Source organism: Lepidochelys kempii, chromosome 18 (assembly GCF_965140285.1).
Source record: "Lepidochelys kempii isolate rLepKem1 chromosome 18, rLepKem1.hap1, whole genome shotgun sequence".
NCBI lineage: Eukaryota > Metazoa > Chordata > Testudines > Cheloniidae > Lepidochelys > Lepidochelys kempii.
In genome coordinates this window covers 16,662,564-16,677,382 of record NC_136397.1, presented here as the reverse complement: position 1 = coordinate 16,677,382, position 14,819 = coordinate 16,662,564, and the positions used below count along the sequence as shown (strand labels likewise).

Genomic DNA, 14,819 nt, shown 5'->3' with positions numbered 1-14,819 from the left:
GAACATCTAGAAAGTTCTGCTGGTAATTTGATGATCAGTAACGAGCCAGTGCCCCAGCATAGCCTTGAAAGGGTCTCTGTGTTGTTGGAGTTTCAATGCTAGATACTCAGCTGGTGTAAATCAGGATAGTTCCTTTGAAGTCAAGGCAGATGCATTGACTTATACAAGCTGAGTATCCGGCCCGCCATCTTTCAGAGGCGATGTAAAATTGAGACCGGGGGCTTCTGGTCACTAAAGATCCCTTGATATTTTTCGCTATTAAATCCACATTCCTGCCCAAATTCCAATCACAGTTTTAACTGGATAAAGTATTCACTTCCCACCCTAAACTCTTATGGAAGGGCTGCTCTGCGCTGTTAAACATTTGGCTTCTTCCTTCTCAGAAGCGGCTGCATGCATGAAGGGAACAAGATTTTGCTAAATACCTTAAAGTCTTCGTCAATCAAGAAATCACAGCCAATGAGATCAAAGTAGCCCAGTTTACATTCCAGCTTGGATTTGACAGCCAGGAAGCATTGCAACATGATCTGCTGCATTCTCTTCTGAAAGACACACGATAACGGCCTCTTAGGGTCAGTCCAAACACACAGGAGCACAGCATCTTAGTTGCGATGCAACCAACCGGCCCAGCAAACTTTACCCTTCCCTGTCACTATAGAGATGGTTTCCCAGGTTTGTAAAATGAGAGGATTTGAGAGCCAAATCACATGTGAAATGGGGCACAAAATCCACAACTCAGGGCAGGATTTTCCCATGTAAGTGTTTTTTCCAGAGACACCCACTATCTCCAGTGTGGATTTTCTCATATTAGGCAGACACTGGAGCCATTCCAGCTGAGATCATAAGACCCCTGGACCCTGTTGGCTTGTGAACAACACTTCCTCACAAGCCTTCCCATCTTCAAGCAGACAGCCACCCACTGTACACCTTCTCTGGTAGGAAGCTTGAGGAAAAATACTGCTTACCAGATAAAAGGGGTCCTTGCATAATATTCAACCTTCACCCATCTCTCTGACTTCCTCCTTGAGGGCTTCTTTTGAACCTAGCTACTCCATGGTGCTATCACACTGACTGCACCATGGAACTGAGCCTGGCTTCTCACTCAGAACAAGTGTTTACAAACTTCCGAGAAATACTTCTTCATTTACTCTTCTAAAAGGGACAACCAGACTTGGGGACAAAAGTGGCAGTTGACGATTCACAGACTCCCTGAGTTTTGTGCTCTGAGGTGCGGGTTCAGGAAGCCAAAAACATAGGGCAAAATGGAGCAGACACTGCCAGGTTTTGCTTGGTTTTGAGCTGAAATGATTGTGTTTTATGGTTTCTGTCCAATAACCTGAACCCAGGCTGGTGGAAAGATTTCAGAACCGTAGTGAAACTTTTGGCAAACTTAGTCCGAGTTGCTTCCTAGCTGGTTCCCTAAGGTTTGAGTGAAAAACCTAATGCTATCTTAAGGTTTTTAGCATTTAATTTCCTTTGGGTGTCGTTTTAAACAACAGCAGAACCACAACAAAGCTTAACAGCCCTTGTCCTTTCTGAGCTCTGCTCCCTTCATTTCCATCCACAGCGTATGTTTCAAGCTGCGTGGAACCTTACTGCATCATCAGGGTCAGGCTGATGAACTGGATGGCCCCAGAGACTCCGTCCCTAACTTTCTTCCCCTCTTGGCCTGTGCAAGATGGGAGTGCGGGGTGGAAATCAAGCCTTTTAGGTCTGCTCCACTCTTCATGACAGGAGGGGTTATCCAGCCACAATCTGAGCATCCCACTGCAAGAACAGAGTGTATGTGATTGGGATCAGGCCATAAATGAATGGGCTTATACAAAGGCCTTCAAAAGTGCAGTCACACTTCGGCTTGAGTCCTGTCAATCTACACATCTCTTTGACGCCCCTTGACTTTTCACTGTAGAACCGTGGCATTGGATTGAAAGCATGGATAACACGAGAGCACTGCTCCAGGTAATTGCTGCCCATCGCCCTCTTTCATGACAAGTCACCTCAAAGTGTGATGTAAAAATAAAACCTACATTGACATGAACAAGATGAAAGACTCCAGTAGATTCTGATGCACATTTTTAGGGTGGTTTTTAACAGTAAAATGCTGCCGCATTCAGCATCTGCTGGTAAACGGTTACTATGGTGTTGCCAATACCTTCCCCTACTTGATGCCCCTCTGTTTCCCCTCAGGCATCTGAGAAGCAAGCAGATTTGCCCTCCCTCCTGTTCCAGGAATCCTAATTAACACCGCGCACGCACATAGGCTCCCCATACACTCACAGTGAACACGGTGAAGACCCAGTCCTTGGGGAGGCCCTTGGCTTGCCTGAATTTATCATTAACGTAGCTGTTAAAGCGCTCCATCCGCCACACCGTCTCCTCCTTCAGCTGACTGTACAGGGGGTTTTTCTTCTGCATGTACTGGGGGGGAAGGGCGGATGGAGAAAGCGAAGGGATGGTTAGTTAAAAGGCTTAGATTTCCCCCTCCCTGCAATGAGGAATGGGGAGGGGAAGAGAGGAATGGTCATAAGGAAACCAGACTCAAACCATAGGTTCTGAGTTGCCACCTGGCCCAAGAGATGGGAAAACAAGTGGATCCAAGTGAGAACTGCAGAAGGAACGCTCTGGGCTAGGAGTTGTGGCCAGTCTGTTCTTCCCAAGCACCCTTGCTCAGAGGGTTTAGCTCTGATGGCTTTAGGGCTCTGGCTCCCATGTCAGAATTCCCAGCTGGAAGTTCCAGACTTGTTTACCTCATGTTTTGCTTTGGGACCCTGCTCGGGAAGGTGCTGGGTACCCACAATTCCCATTGGCCTCTTGGAGGCCAGGGTGCAGGTCAGCCCCTTGAATTGCTAAGATGAGTGAGCTCACTGACACCATGGGAAATATGAGGGTGGGTGAGATCAGACCTAGAGTCCTAACGCTTGATCCTGCAGAATGTTACTAAGTCCTCCTGTGAGGTGCTGAGTACCCTCAATGTCCATTGAAGTCAGTGGGTGTTAAGGGTGCTCAGTGCCTCGAAGGATCAATCCCTGAATGCACAAGTTTCAGGCAGCCCGGATGCAATCAGAACTAGGGGTGCAGTGTGGACACAAAGATAGTCTGAGCCCACCCAGAGTCTTAGCTAGCAGTCGCAGTGCACAGAGGACCTGCTAGAAAGCGCCTCATAGCCAAGCATGAAAGTCCATTTGCTTCCCAGCCTGGAGGTGAAGTGACACACAGCGAGTCAGTGACGGAGCTGGGAACAGAGTCCAGAGGCCTGATTCTCAGTTGCATTAAAGCCCCATGATGCTGCTTGAAGTGGGCATAAACATCCCCCTGAGAACGCTCGCTACACAAGCCTCTCCCCAGTCCCCCCCAGTGCTCCACCCCAGCCCTGCTTGCAGCCCCGGGACTAAGGGTTGGATTGGAGGCCCGCTGGGACCATGGCACTGTACTGCAGCTATTCTCGGCTTCCCAGGGCCTCATGCAGACCCATGAGAAACAGCCTCATCGGGGGGCAGGCCCCTGTATGGCCCCAGAACATAGAGAATGCCCCAAAGGTGGCTTAAAACTACATTAACCCCCCTCCCCATTCCCTGCCCAAGGCCTGGAATGGACTCACTGAGAATCAGACCCTGGGACTGGGAGTCCAGACTCCCAGTGCCCTGCTCTATATTATCCTTTTCCTTCCCGTTCCACTGGCTGCTGCCTAGATGATATCACTTTAGGGGCAGGCAGCCTGTGATGCATGCTTACAGCAGCCCCCATTACCCAGCAACTGTGTTAAAGCAGCGTCAGGCATTTTTAGGAAGGCATTTCTCTTTGTGAACACACAGCCCCCCGGCTCGCCATGCGACAGGCAGGACGAGGCCATGCTCCCAGCCAGTGTAATACTCCCCCACACAACCAGGAATAAACCCACTTCCGGAGAGTGTCTCTCTGCTGGGAAGGGAAGCTGCGAGAGAGAGAGAGCGCCTGGGAAACATGCACATGTGTGTATCTCTAGAGGAAATCAGGGAGAAGAAGTCTCAATTCCGCTGTCTCATTAATCCTTGGGTAAGGTGGAGCCTTATCAAGCCCTGGGTGTTTGCATTCGCCAGTGAGAGATAAATCCCCTCTCCTTATGCAACAGCTGGGCAGGATTGCAAACATATCTGCCATGCAATTGCTGCTAAGCTGCAAAACTTCTGATTAGTGGCGCTGTCTGCGTCTCATCCTGGTTTCAGTTTAAATCACTGTCCCCTGGCCGGGGCAGGAGGCAAATGAGGCCTATCACTTGTTGAGCCTTTGTCTTCCCACTCCCACCTGTCCTCATAAGATAAGTGCATACTGGCTCCTGCCAGCACGTGCCCCTTGAAAACAGAGGGCCTGATCCTGTGAGGTGCTGAGCACCCTCAGCAGCGCCTCACAAGGACCAGCCCTGGATGGAACAAACTTCACCTTGTCAAAGGAAAATAGGGTGACCAGATGTCCCGATTTTATAGGGACAGTCCCAATATTTGGGGCTTTTTCTTATATAGGCTCCTATTACCCCCCCATCCTCTGTCCCGATTTTTCACACTTGCTGTCTGGTCAGCCTAAAGGAGAAAGACAAGTTTGTAAAAAATAATGGGACAAATCCTCAGTTGGTGTAAATCAGTGGCGCTCCAATCATTTCCATGGGGTCCACTGGTTTACACCAGCCGAGGGTCTGGCTCAATAACTACAAATTTGATTTGGGCTGAGAGACCCTTTAAAAGCTGGTTTATAAAACATGGCAAAGCTCTTAAAAAAAAGGGCGGGGGGGGGGAAGGGTTGTCGATGGGAACAGACACAACAGTAGCTTTCTTTCCAAGGTTTCAGGATCCATTTTCACATTCCCTTGTGCTTGCTTGTGAAACAAAATCAGCCCCTCTCTGTTGATGAGCTGTTGCCTGACTCGTGGGACGGAAAGCCACTGACTGGCTGGCAGGGGTGTATTAATGAGGTGGCGTGGGAGAAAGGGAGCGTTTGTCCTAGGTGCAAGACCTCGGCTCCCCCAGATGTGTCCTTAGCTGGGATTAGAGGAAGGTAAAATCCAAAACTAAGACAGGCACCAGCAGCAAAATTGGGATCTGGGCCAGAATTTCAAACATGAATCAGGGTTTTGGTTTGAGTCCATCTGCAAACAAAAGTGGACCAAATGTGCTAATGTTGGTTCATGTACTTCAATGGACCGAAATCAGATATGAATTTGTCCCATCCATAGACTGTAGGCTCTTTGAGAGAGGGACTGGCTTTTTGTTCTGTGTTTGTACAGTGCCTGGCACAGTGGGGTCCCAGTCCATTACTATGGCTCCTAGGTACTAGGGTAATACAAACAACACATACAATAAGAATTAATAATTAATTAATCGTTGAAACAGGATGCCAAATTAGTCATCGGCTCTGTGTAGATTTACAGATAAATACATTTGGAACAAAGCTTTGACACTATACTTTCTGTGTCAAGCTAGAGATGATTGTGCATTTAAGCCAAAACAGTGCTGGTGTTTAGCAAAGCAAAGTTCCCTGCAGCAAGGGGAGCAAGCTACCTTGTTATCCAACTGCAGGGCGTTTTCGTAGAGGTGCGCTGTGGAAAATGGTTCTGCTTGACATTTGAAACATACAAGAGAAAAATGGCTGCCTTCCTGGCACGGGGGAGGAAGGACAGAATCAAGTGTAGTTTGAAAAAAAGTCCTCCACGTTGCCAGCTGCTCAGGTGAGTTACCTTTCCCCCTCTTCCCGACAGGTTTCTAGGTAATTTATGCTCTGCTAATAAACACCTGTCCCTTGTTTGATGTCGGTTGTGCCAGAGGGTCTCACCTGAGCACTTGAAATCCCCTGTGCACAGCCCTCGAGCTGAGCAAACAACTCTGTTCCAGGAAAACAAGTTGATAACAGCATATATTGCAGAAAGTGGCTATAATACGTGTCCTGAGCTACCCTTCTGCAATAACAATAAAACTCCTGCAAGAAACAAAGCCAAAGAGCCAGGTGGGGAGATCTCCCAGGCTCGCCTGAACACACCATTCCACTGGAGGGAGCACATGCATTACAGGCGAAACGCTTTTCTTCCCTGTGGTTTCTTTCCTAAGTGCCCATTTATTCTCTACCGCAGGGGTCAGCCCTAGCTGATGTGGGCCTCGTGTGACGCAAAACCTCTGGTGGACTTTGGTCCCCTGCTTGGTATATGTTGAGCAGGGGGATCGCATGGGGCCGTGGAACTGGGGGGGTGGGCAGGTGTGTTTGGAAATATTGGGGGTGGTGGATCAATGTCTCCACCCCACCCACTGGTTTGCACCCTCACAATACATTGTGGGGGTTTGAGCAGCATCCAGCTGTATTTCGGGCCCCACAAGCATGGGAGGGAAGCGGGGGCAGAGGAGAGCAAGACCTGGAGGAGGGACTGGAGCAGCCACCACAGCACGTGAGACTAGGCCAGCCACCGGGGAGCAAGTAGGACTCCCTGGCCCAGCCCAGGTCCCGCCTTCTAGCTGCCATGGGTCCTTGCACAGACACCCTGGGGGGATGGGCAGTAAGTGCCCCAACCGCCAGGGCAGGTGGGAGACAGGAGAGGGCACCAAAACCTGGGCAGAGGTCAGGGTGCCAATCACCAAGAAGGGCGGGGGAACACAGGGTACTGGGCATCAGCTGCTCTCGAAATGCCATAGGAATGGCCGTAGGACCTACCGGGATGCCCCTTCACAGCCTGGATCTGATTCCTCCCCTTCCCCAAGAGTCTCGGTAGCTTGCCTTGTTCCCCCTCCTCTCCCTCTGCCTCCCCATTCACAGGAAGCTTCTGCCCCCCTTAGGGGCTGTTACTAGCGGGAGAGAGGGTGGGCTGGGCGTTTGGCAGATAACAGGGCCCAGTGCAAGGGTCTCACTTGGAGGTAGCAAAGCTGGCAAAGATCAAGGTTTAATTCCAAGAGCTAGCAAGAGGCATGCTTTATTAAAGACATGTTTGCATGCTGCATGATTATTATTTATTTGAATTATGGTAGCACCAGCGACCGAGGCCCCAGATCCGTCAAGGGATATATTGTCTCTGTCCCAAAGACCTTACGATCTGCGTACGCAAGACAAACTAAGGGAAAAGAGACCCAGAGAGGGGAACTGTCTCACCTAAGATCACACAGCAGATCAGTGGCAGAGAACAGAATCCAAATCCAGTACACTGTCCATTTGGCCATAATACATTTGGGATCCTGATCCAATCACTCCCATACCAGCCAAAGTGCAAGGGTCACATACTCATGAACCACATCAGTAGCCTCTCAAGGCACCCTGCTTTTGGGAGTCCCATCTCTGTCAGAACTGCCTCCCAGAATGCACCTAAATCAACTTCCCCACTTGCTAATAGTGACATCTCTAGTCCATCATTTTACTGGTCTATGGGCACAAAGGGGACCTCCTGGCACCATCCAATCAGATCACAGAGGGTGGAAAGATGGATATATTTTCAGCTTACCTGATTGGTCAGATGAGCAGTGAGGTCATCAGAAGTGGCATCATAGTGGGTGCAGGTAAGTCGGACATAGCCTTGGCCGAAAAATACTACGTAAGGCACCGTGCAGGCAATGAGGAGGTAAGAACGGACATCAAACTTCTTCCCCTCTAGGAGCAGAGGCTTTTCGATATACCTGCCAGAGTGAAAGTGCAAGATGTGACATCAAGAAAGGACATGAAGGGCTGTAGCATGGGGAGTTAATGGCTCACTCCTGTGCCCTTGGAAGTCACTAGGAGCATTGCCGTTGATTTCAGTTGACACAGGATCAGCCTCTGATCACTTTACTCCATAAGTACGGATTTAGATCAATGGGAGGGAGAGGCTACCCAAAAAGATTAAGTTTAACAGAAGCTGAAAGCTGATGAACAAAACCAAATGACCCACTAAACGGCTACTTTCTTGTCCTATATTTCCCTTCCCCTCACCTCTGTTGACATTTTGGCCCGATCTAATCATCCGCGCTCAGGCAAAACTCCCAGTGGAGTCAAATGCGAGAGCGGTTTGAGTGAGGAGGGCAGATGCGGGTCCCTCTGTGTGTAAATAACGATGTGTCTTAAAGTATGCAGTATAGTTGTAGCCATGTCAGCCCCAGAATATTAAAGAGACAAGGTGGGTGAGGTAATATCTTTGGTTGGACCAACTAAATTCTGTTGGTGAGAGAGACAAGCTTTCGACCAACAGAAGTCAGTTCTATAAAACATACCACCTCACCCACCTTGTCTCTCTCTGTCCCTTAAAGTGTAGTTCTGCTCTGAAAAGCAACCATGTTAAAGTGGCATCATTTCACTCATCAGATCTATGGCTTGCGTGTGTATTCAGAGTCATATCAGAGCTGCTGACTTTACGGACTAAAGTATATTAGCACTTTAACACCTCTCGACTGTGTTGTGCCACGACAGTGCGAGTGACCTAGATTCTTTTCTAGCTCATGCGTCATCAACAGACTTGTCAAGTAGGCTGACCAGATTTGAGCTAGAAAGAAACCCTCTAGACTTTTAGCTGTGAGGTTGAGTTTGCGAGGTAGGCAGTTAGAAAAACACCTATCTTTTAACTTGTAAATAGAGCAGGTTGGTTAAAAAAGTTAAGGGGGCAACTATAGAAAGTCATTTTCTATAACAGACAACACTTCAACTCTCATCCTATTCATGTCCCCCAGCTCTGATTGCTTTTAGCAGTGACTTTAACATTCGTTGATAGCGACATCACAGTTCAGTCCTACCATGGAAGTGACCATGTTGCTATAAACTCTGGCTCTCAATGAGTTACCCAAACAACTAAGGCACACAGCAGTGCTAACATTATAGTTACCCTGGGACAAATCTTGAGAGATGCTGACCCATTAAAAACTAAGGCCCAGATTCAATAAAGTATTTACATGTCTATCTCCCACTGGAAAGGGTTCAGAGAAGAGCCCCGAGAATGATTAAAGGATTAGAAAACATGCCTTATAGTGATAGATTCAAAAAGCTCGGTCTATTTAGCTTAACAGAGAAGAGGGGTGACTTGATTACAGTCTATAAATATCTACATGGGGAACAAATATTTAATAATGAGCTCTTCTGTCTAACAGAGAAAGGCATGACACGATCCAATGGCTGAAAGTTGAAGCTAGTCAAATTGAGACTGGAAATAAGGCATACATTTTTAACAGTGAGAATAATTGTTGGGACAATTTATCAAGGGTTGTGATGGATTCAGAATCACTGGAAGATTTTAAATCAAGATGGGATGTTTCTTCTATAATATCTGTTCTAGGAATTATTTTGGGACAGTTCTATGGCTTGTGCTATATAGGAGGGCAGACTAGACAACTGTCCCTTCTGGCCACAAAATCTATGAATTATATTCAGGACAGACCACTGAATCAGCTGCTCAATGGAATTAATATAGCCAGAATAAAGGGCTAGGCCTCCCCCTTCCATCCCCCACTTCTGCTGTTCTCAGAAGGAGAATTTCGGGCAGCATGTAGTACTGGAGAGTTTCTTTTCTGCCTGAAAACAAGGGACACATTGCAGAAGGTAAAAAGAAAAGGAGTGAGTATTTGTGGCACCTTAGAGACTAACAAATTTATTTGAGCATGAGCTTTCTTGAGCTACAGCTCACTTCATCAGATGCATTCAGTGGAAACTGTATTTTCCACTGAATGCATTCAATGAAGTGAGCTGTAGCTCACGAAAGCTTATGCTCAAATAAATTGGTTAGTCTCTAAGGTGCCACAAGTCCTCCTTTTCTTTTTGCGGATACACACTAACACAGCTGCTAATCTGCAACCTGTCATATTGCAGAAGGTAGAAAGAGAAAGATTAAATTTCTTGACACATTCAGATAAATTAGCTTGCCCTGCCCCTCCCCATTGGCAGCACAGTTCTCCAGGTCATGCGGAGTTTTCTAGTTGGTTTAAAAATGCTATAGTCTCATTACACACCACAAAACAAACCCATTCATTCATCTTATGGTCTAACCCAACATTTCTTTGTGGACACTGACAGGAGAGGGCACTGTTAGGACGCAAAGTGAAATGGCAGGAAGAGAAGCTGAGCATTTGAACATTAAAGGAATAAAAGCGTATGCCACATTTGTAGAGTGGGAGGGAATTAAAGAGTGACTAATATTTACTGGAGAGTATACAGAGTTTGCATTTGAATACAAAGAACCCATCACAGAGTGATATCATTTAGGAGCAGTATGCCGTCCCTTCTCACCAAAGGGGAGTGGACATTTATGTGGATAACAAGAATACCCAGAGTTCTAACAGTTAAGACTAACAACATTTTTGGACAGGATGATAAACCTCATCCTTAACCCAGTCTCTCGCTATTGGAGATCAGGTTTTGGGGTCAGGAAAGAATTTGCCCTCAGGTCAGGTTGGCAGAGGACTTTTCTCTGCACCATGTGGGGGCACCAATCATGCACTGGTTTGAACTAGAGTAAAATAATGGGTTCTCTGTAACTTGAAGTCTATAAATCAAGATTTGAGGACTTCAGTAACTGAGCCAGAAGTCATAGGTCTGTTACAGGAAAGGGTGGGTGAGCTTCTGGGATCTGAGCTGTCCAGGCGGTCAGACTATATGAGAATGAGACCTAATGTGGGGGGCAGATTACCCCACATGTGCTACTGCAAGGTTCTTACAGCGTCCTCTGAATCATGTGGTATTGGTCACTGTTGGAAACAGAATACCGGACAAATGGACCTTGGGTTTGATCCAGGCTATCAATTCCTCTGCTTCTATGTGCAAGCTACTGCATACCCAGACCTGTCCTACCACAGAACGGCTGGCAGTTCAGACTTGCCCTCTTACAAGACTCTCCTGTCCTTCCCAACTAGACCGGCTAACACCTTCCTTGTGAAGAGAGATTTATCGTAATAGTCTGACAAGGATAAAATGGACTAATTGCTTGAGTTGACTGGGAAGTTTGGAGTTTTGTGTTCTTGACCTTCTGGGATAAAATTGCTAAGTTGTCATATCAGAATGTCTGCGTTGTGACCCACTGGCATGGTGGGGTGATGTAAACAGCACCATGATGGATCATGCTAATGTCACACTATGATAAATTTGTCATGCCCTTAGTATATCGCACTATAATGTTGGCATGCCATGTGGCAAGTCACACCTTGATCACACTTGATCATGATAATATAGTATTGGTCATTGGGTTGCTTGAAGTGTACTGGAAGCCTAGCTTCAAGATTACTGAACCAAACAACCACTTAGAATCCAGGCTGTCCCATGAAAGCCAGGAGGGGTGTCTGTGAATTACAGCTCATTACATAAATAATGACAACACTTTGCATGTCTGTAGTGCATCTCATTCACGAAGTTCAAGGCACTTTAGAAAAATCAATGAATTAATCAACCCAGCTCTCACTTGGGACCTGAGTATTTCCTATTCTTATTTCAAAGATGGGGAACTGAGAGCAGTTTAGTGAGTTGCCTAAGGACAGAGGGCGAGTCAGTAGAAAGTTTATGCAGTGAAGAACTCTTATCTGGATCCGTCTGAGCACATACCCAGTCTGGATTCTTTGTGGCAGGAGTCATATTTTGTTCCGTGTTTGTACTGTGCCTAGCACAATGGAGTCCAGGGCCAAGACTAGGGCTTATAAGAGCTATGGTAATGCAAATAATTAATAATAATAACAATAATTCTCAAGCTCCACCTGCAAAATGGAATGAACCTTGTCTTATGTGACCACTCAAGAGACCAACAAATATTGGTTGGATAAGGATGTGTCTAATAAAGAGGGGACTGAGTTGTGTACTATGGGTGTGGATTTTCACAGGCTCTCAGGGTTGGATTTGTTTCTGCTCCTATTAAAATGACACCCATTGACTTCTGTGGGAACATAGGTGCTAAGCCACTGCTCAGTGCTCTTGAAACACCCCCCCTTTATTTCTGGGGACAGTTTGGAGCACTGCCTTAGAATGGGAGATTACCCAAGTAAGGGCCTCTTGTATGGGTTTCACTGTACTGATCGCTGGAAATCTAACTCACACCTTGCTGAATGGTGGTTGCTGTTTGTATGTGGTTAGTTAGTGGACTGGGATCTCTTTATTTAGGTCCTTATGTCCGTACACAGAGACTAGACCTGTTCTGGGGAAGAGCTTGCTCCTCCACAGCTCCTTATTTGTGTTCCTTCTTGCACCTGTCCACCTCATCAGCTTTCCATCACTTTTCAAATCTCAGCTGAAAACTTTCTCCCTTGCTTCTGCTAGTCTAACTTCACTCTCCTTCTGCCACGGCTGTGTTATTCAACTCTGCAAAGCATTCTGGGATGCAGCTGATAAGAGAGATGCTCTACAAAAGAAAGCTATATGGTGTTATTGCACTGCCCTGGAGTATGACACTTGCAGAGACATCAGAAGGAAACAGCAGTAACATCTGGTAGCCAGAGACTCTCTGGGCTTTGGCTTAAAAAAATGTAGTTAGCTATGAAGTTCTTACAAAGAAAGTATGTGTCTCCTTTGACTATCGGCCATGAGTATCTACAATAGCAGTTCCTGTTTGAGGTCAAGAAGCTCACAGCTTCCAGGCAGACTACAACAGATATATAGGAAGCAAGGCATAGAATGGGTGGAACAGATGCTGCAGCTGTATGGTGTGTGAAATCTTGGCATGGTGTCACAAGCTGGGATAATACCTAATTCAAATGGCTCTCTACAAGGCTTTTTGTCATGTATGAATCCATAGCATTTGGCCTTTGGAAGTCATTCTTACATTGCCAGACAAAGATCATCTCAAATCTCCTGTTTGATGGTGATGATCTATCTCCAAATGTCAGACATGAAAGTGTTGAAACAGGCTCAGCTGAGAAATAGCCCTCTACCCACAAAACACAGTGAATCTGAGGCCACTGAGAAAAGATGGTGTGAGCCATCAAACATCTGTGAAGGGATTCAAGTTATTAAGGTCAATAAGGTCTGACTGAGTGCCCATGGAGGTCAGCTGGCACCTTCCCACTGAATTCTTGGAGCACTGGATCAGACCCATAGAAGTGATCTCAAATATTTCAGTGCTCAGGTAGCTGCTTTCAGAAACACTGACCTTCAGGGGACTGGATGACACAGGGGTGGAGAGTGCCAGACCCAGTTCTTTTTCAGTTTCCAAGCTGAAGTCAGAGGGAGTTTCCCTTATAAAGGTCTGAGTGGGAAATGAGCAAGGGGCTCTGGATTTGGCTAAGAGAAATGAAGTGAAGCAAAGCAATTTACTCGAGTTCACAGAGCATGTCTGTGGCAGATTCAGGAGGGGAACCCAGCTCTTCCAGCTTGCAATTCTGCCTCAACATCACGGGAACACCCTTCTTCCCCTTTGTCACCAGCACTAGCTGGATTGCAAATGGTTGCAATGGAGTGCCCACCTGCTGCATTCTCTACCTTTGCACTATTCTTGCCTGGGGAGCTTTGTACGGCACCTTCTTGTACAGAGGATCTTCTTTGATGCTCTGGAGCTTGGCCTGAAGCGCGTGGACACCTGCTTGATTTTTAAGCAGGAAAATTCCTCGTCCTTGGTTGGAGCAGGTGGGTTTGCAGATCCAAATCTGTGTGTCTGCAGACAAGATTACAGCATAGTTATGGGTACTGTACATTCCCTAAAGCAGTGGTTCCCAGACTTGTTCCACCGCTTGTGCAGGGAAAGCCCCTTGCGGGCCAGGCTGGTTTGTTTACCTGCCGCGTCCACAGGTTCGGCCGATCGCAGCTCCCAGTGGCCGCGGTTCGCTGCTCCAGGCCAATGGGAGCTGCTGGAAGCGGCATGGACCGAGGGACATACTGGCGGCTCCCAGTGGCTGCGGTTCGCTGCTCCAGGCCAATGGGAGCTGCTGGAAGCGGTGCGGGCCGAGGGACGTACTGGAGGCTCCCAGTGGCCGCGGTTCGCTGCTCCAGGCCAATGGGAGCTGCTGAAAGCGGTGCGGGCCGAGAGACGTACTGGCGGCTCCCAATGGCCGTGGTTCGCTGCTCCAGGCCAATGGGAGCTGCTGAAAGCGGTGCGGGCCGAGAGACGTACTGGCGGCTCCCAATGGCCGTGGTTCGCTGCTCCAGGCCAATGGGAGCTGCTGGAAGCGGTGCGGGCCGAGGGACGTACTGGCGGCTCCCAATGGCCGTGGTTCGCTGCTCCAGGCCAATGGGAGCTGCTGGAAGCGGCGTGGACCGAGGGACGTACTGGCGGCTCCCAGTGGCCGCGGTTCGCTGCTCCAGGCCAATGGGAGTTGCTGAAAGCGGTGCGGGCCGAGGGACGTACTGGCGGCTCCCAATGGCCGCGGTTCGCTGCTCCAGGCCAATGGGAGCTGCTGGAAGCGGTGCGGGCCGAGAGACGTACTGGCGGCTCCCAATGGCCGTGGTTCGCTGCTCCAGGCCAATGGGAGCTGCTGGAAGCGGCGTGGACCGAGGGACGTACTGGCGGCTCCCAGTGGCCGCGGTTCGCTGCTCCAGGCCAATGGGAGTTGCTGAAAGCGGTGCGGGCCGAGGGACGTACTGGCGGCTCCCAATGGCCGTGGTTCGCTGCTCCAGGCCAATGGGAGCTGCTGGAAGCGGCGTGGACCGAGGGATGTACTGGCGGCTCCCAGTGGCTGCGGTTCGCTGCTCCAGGCCAATGGGAGCTGCTGGAAGCGGTGCGGGCCGAGGGACGTACTGGAGGCTCCCAGTGGCCGCGGTTCGCTGCTCCAGGCCAATGGGAGCTGCTGAAAGCGGTGCGGGCCGAGAGACGTACTGGCGGCTCCCAATGGCCGTGGTTCGCTGCTCCAGGCCAATGGGAGCTGCTGGAAGCGGCGTGGACCGAGGGACGTACTGGCGGCTCCCAGTGGCCGCGGTTCGCTGCTCCAGGCCAATGGGAGTTGCTGAAAGCG

At 48.7% G+C, this 14,819-nt stretch overlaps 1 protein-coding gene across 2 annotated transcripts in view; it reads right to left on the bottom strand.

The window, feature by feature from the left end:
• Window positions 1–14,819, bottom strand: part of TTLL10 (tubulin tyrosine ligase like 10) — a 97,874-nt gene that overhangs the window by 9,408 nt on the left and 73,647 nt on the right. For both annotated transcript variants that reach the window (XM_073316743.2, XM_073316742.2), the window contains exons 7-10: window positions 13,354–13,525; window positions 7,445–7,616; window positions 2,278–2,418; window positions 426–542 (exon numbers count right to left, since the gene is read on the bottom strand). In XM_073316743.2, the coding sequence (XP_073172844.1) occupies window positions 426–542; window positions 2,278–2,418; window positions 7,445–7,616; window positions 13,354–13,525 (602 nt within the window). The remainder of the gene's footprint in view (window positions 1–425; window positions 543–2,277; window positions 2,419–7,444; window positions 7,617–13,353; window positions 13,526–14,819) is intronic.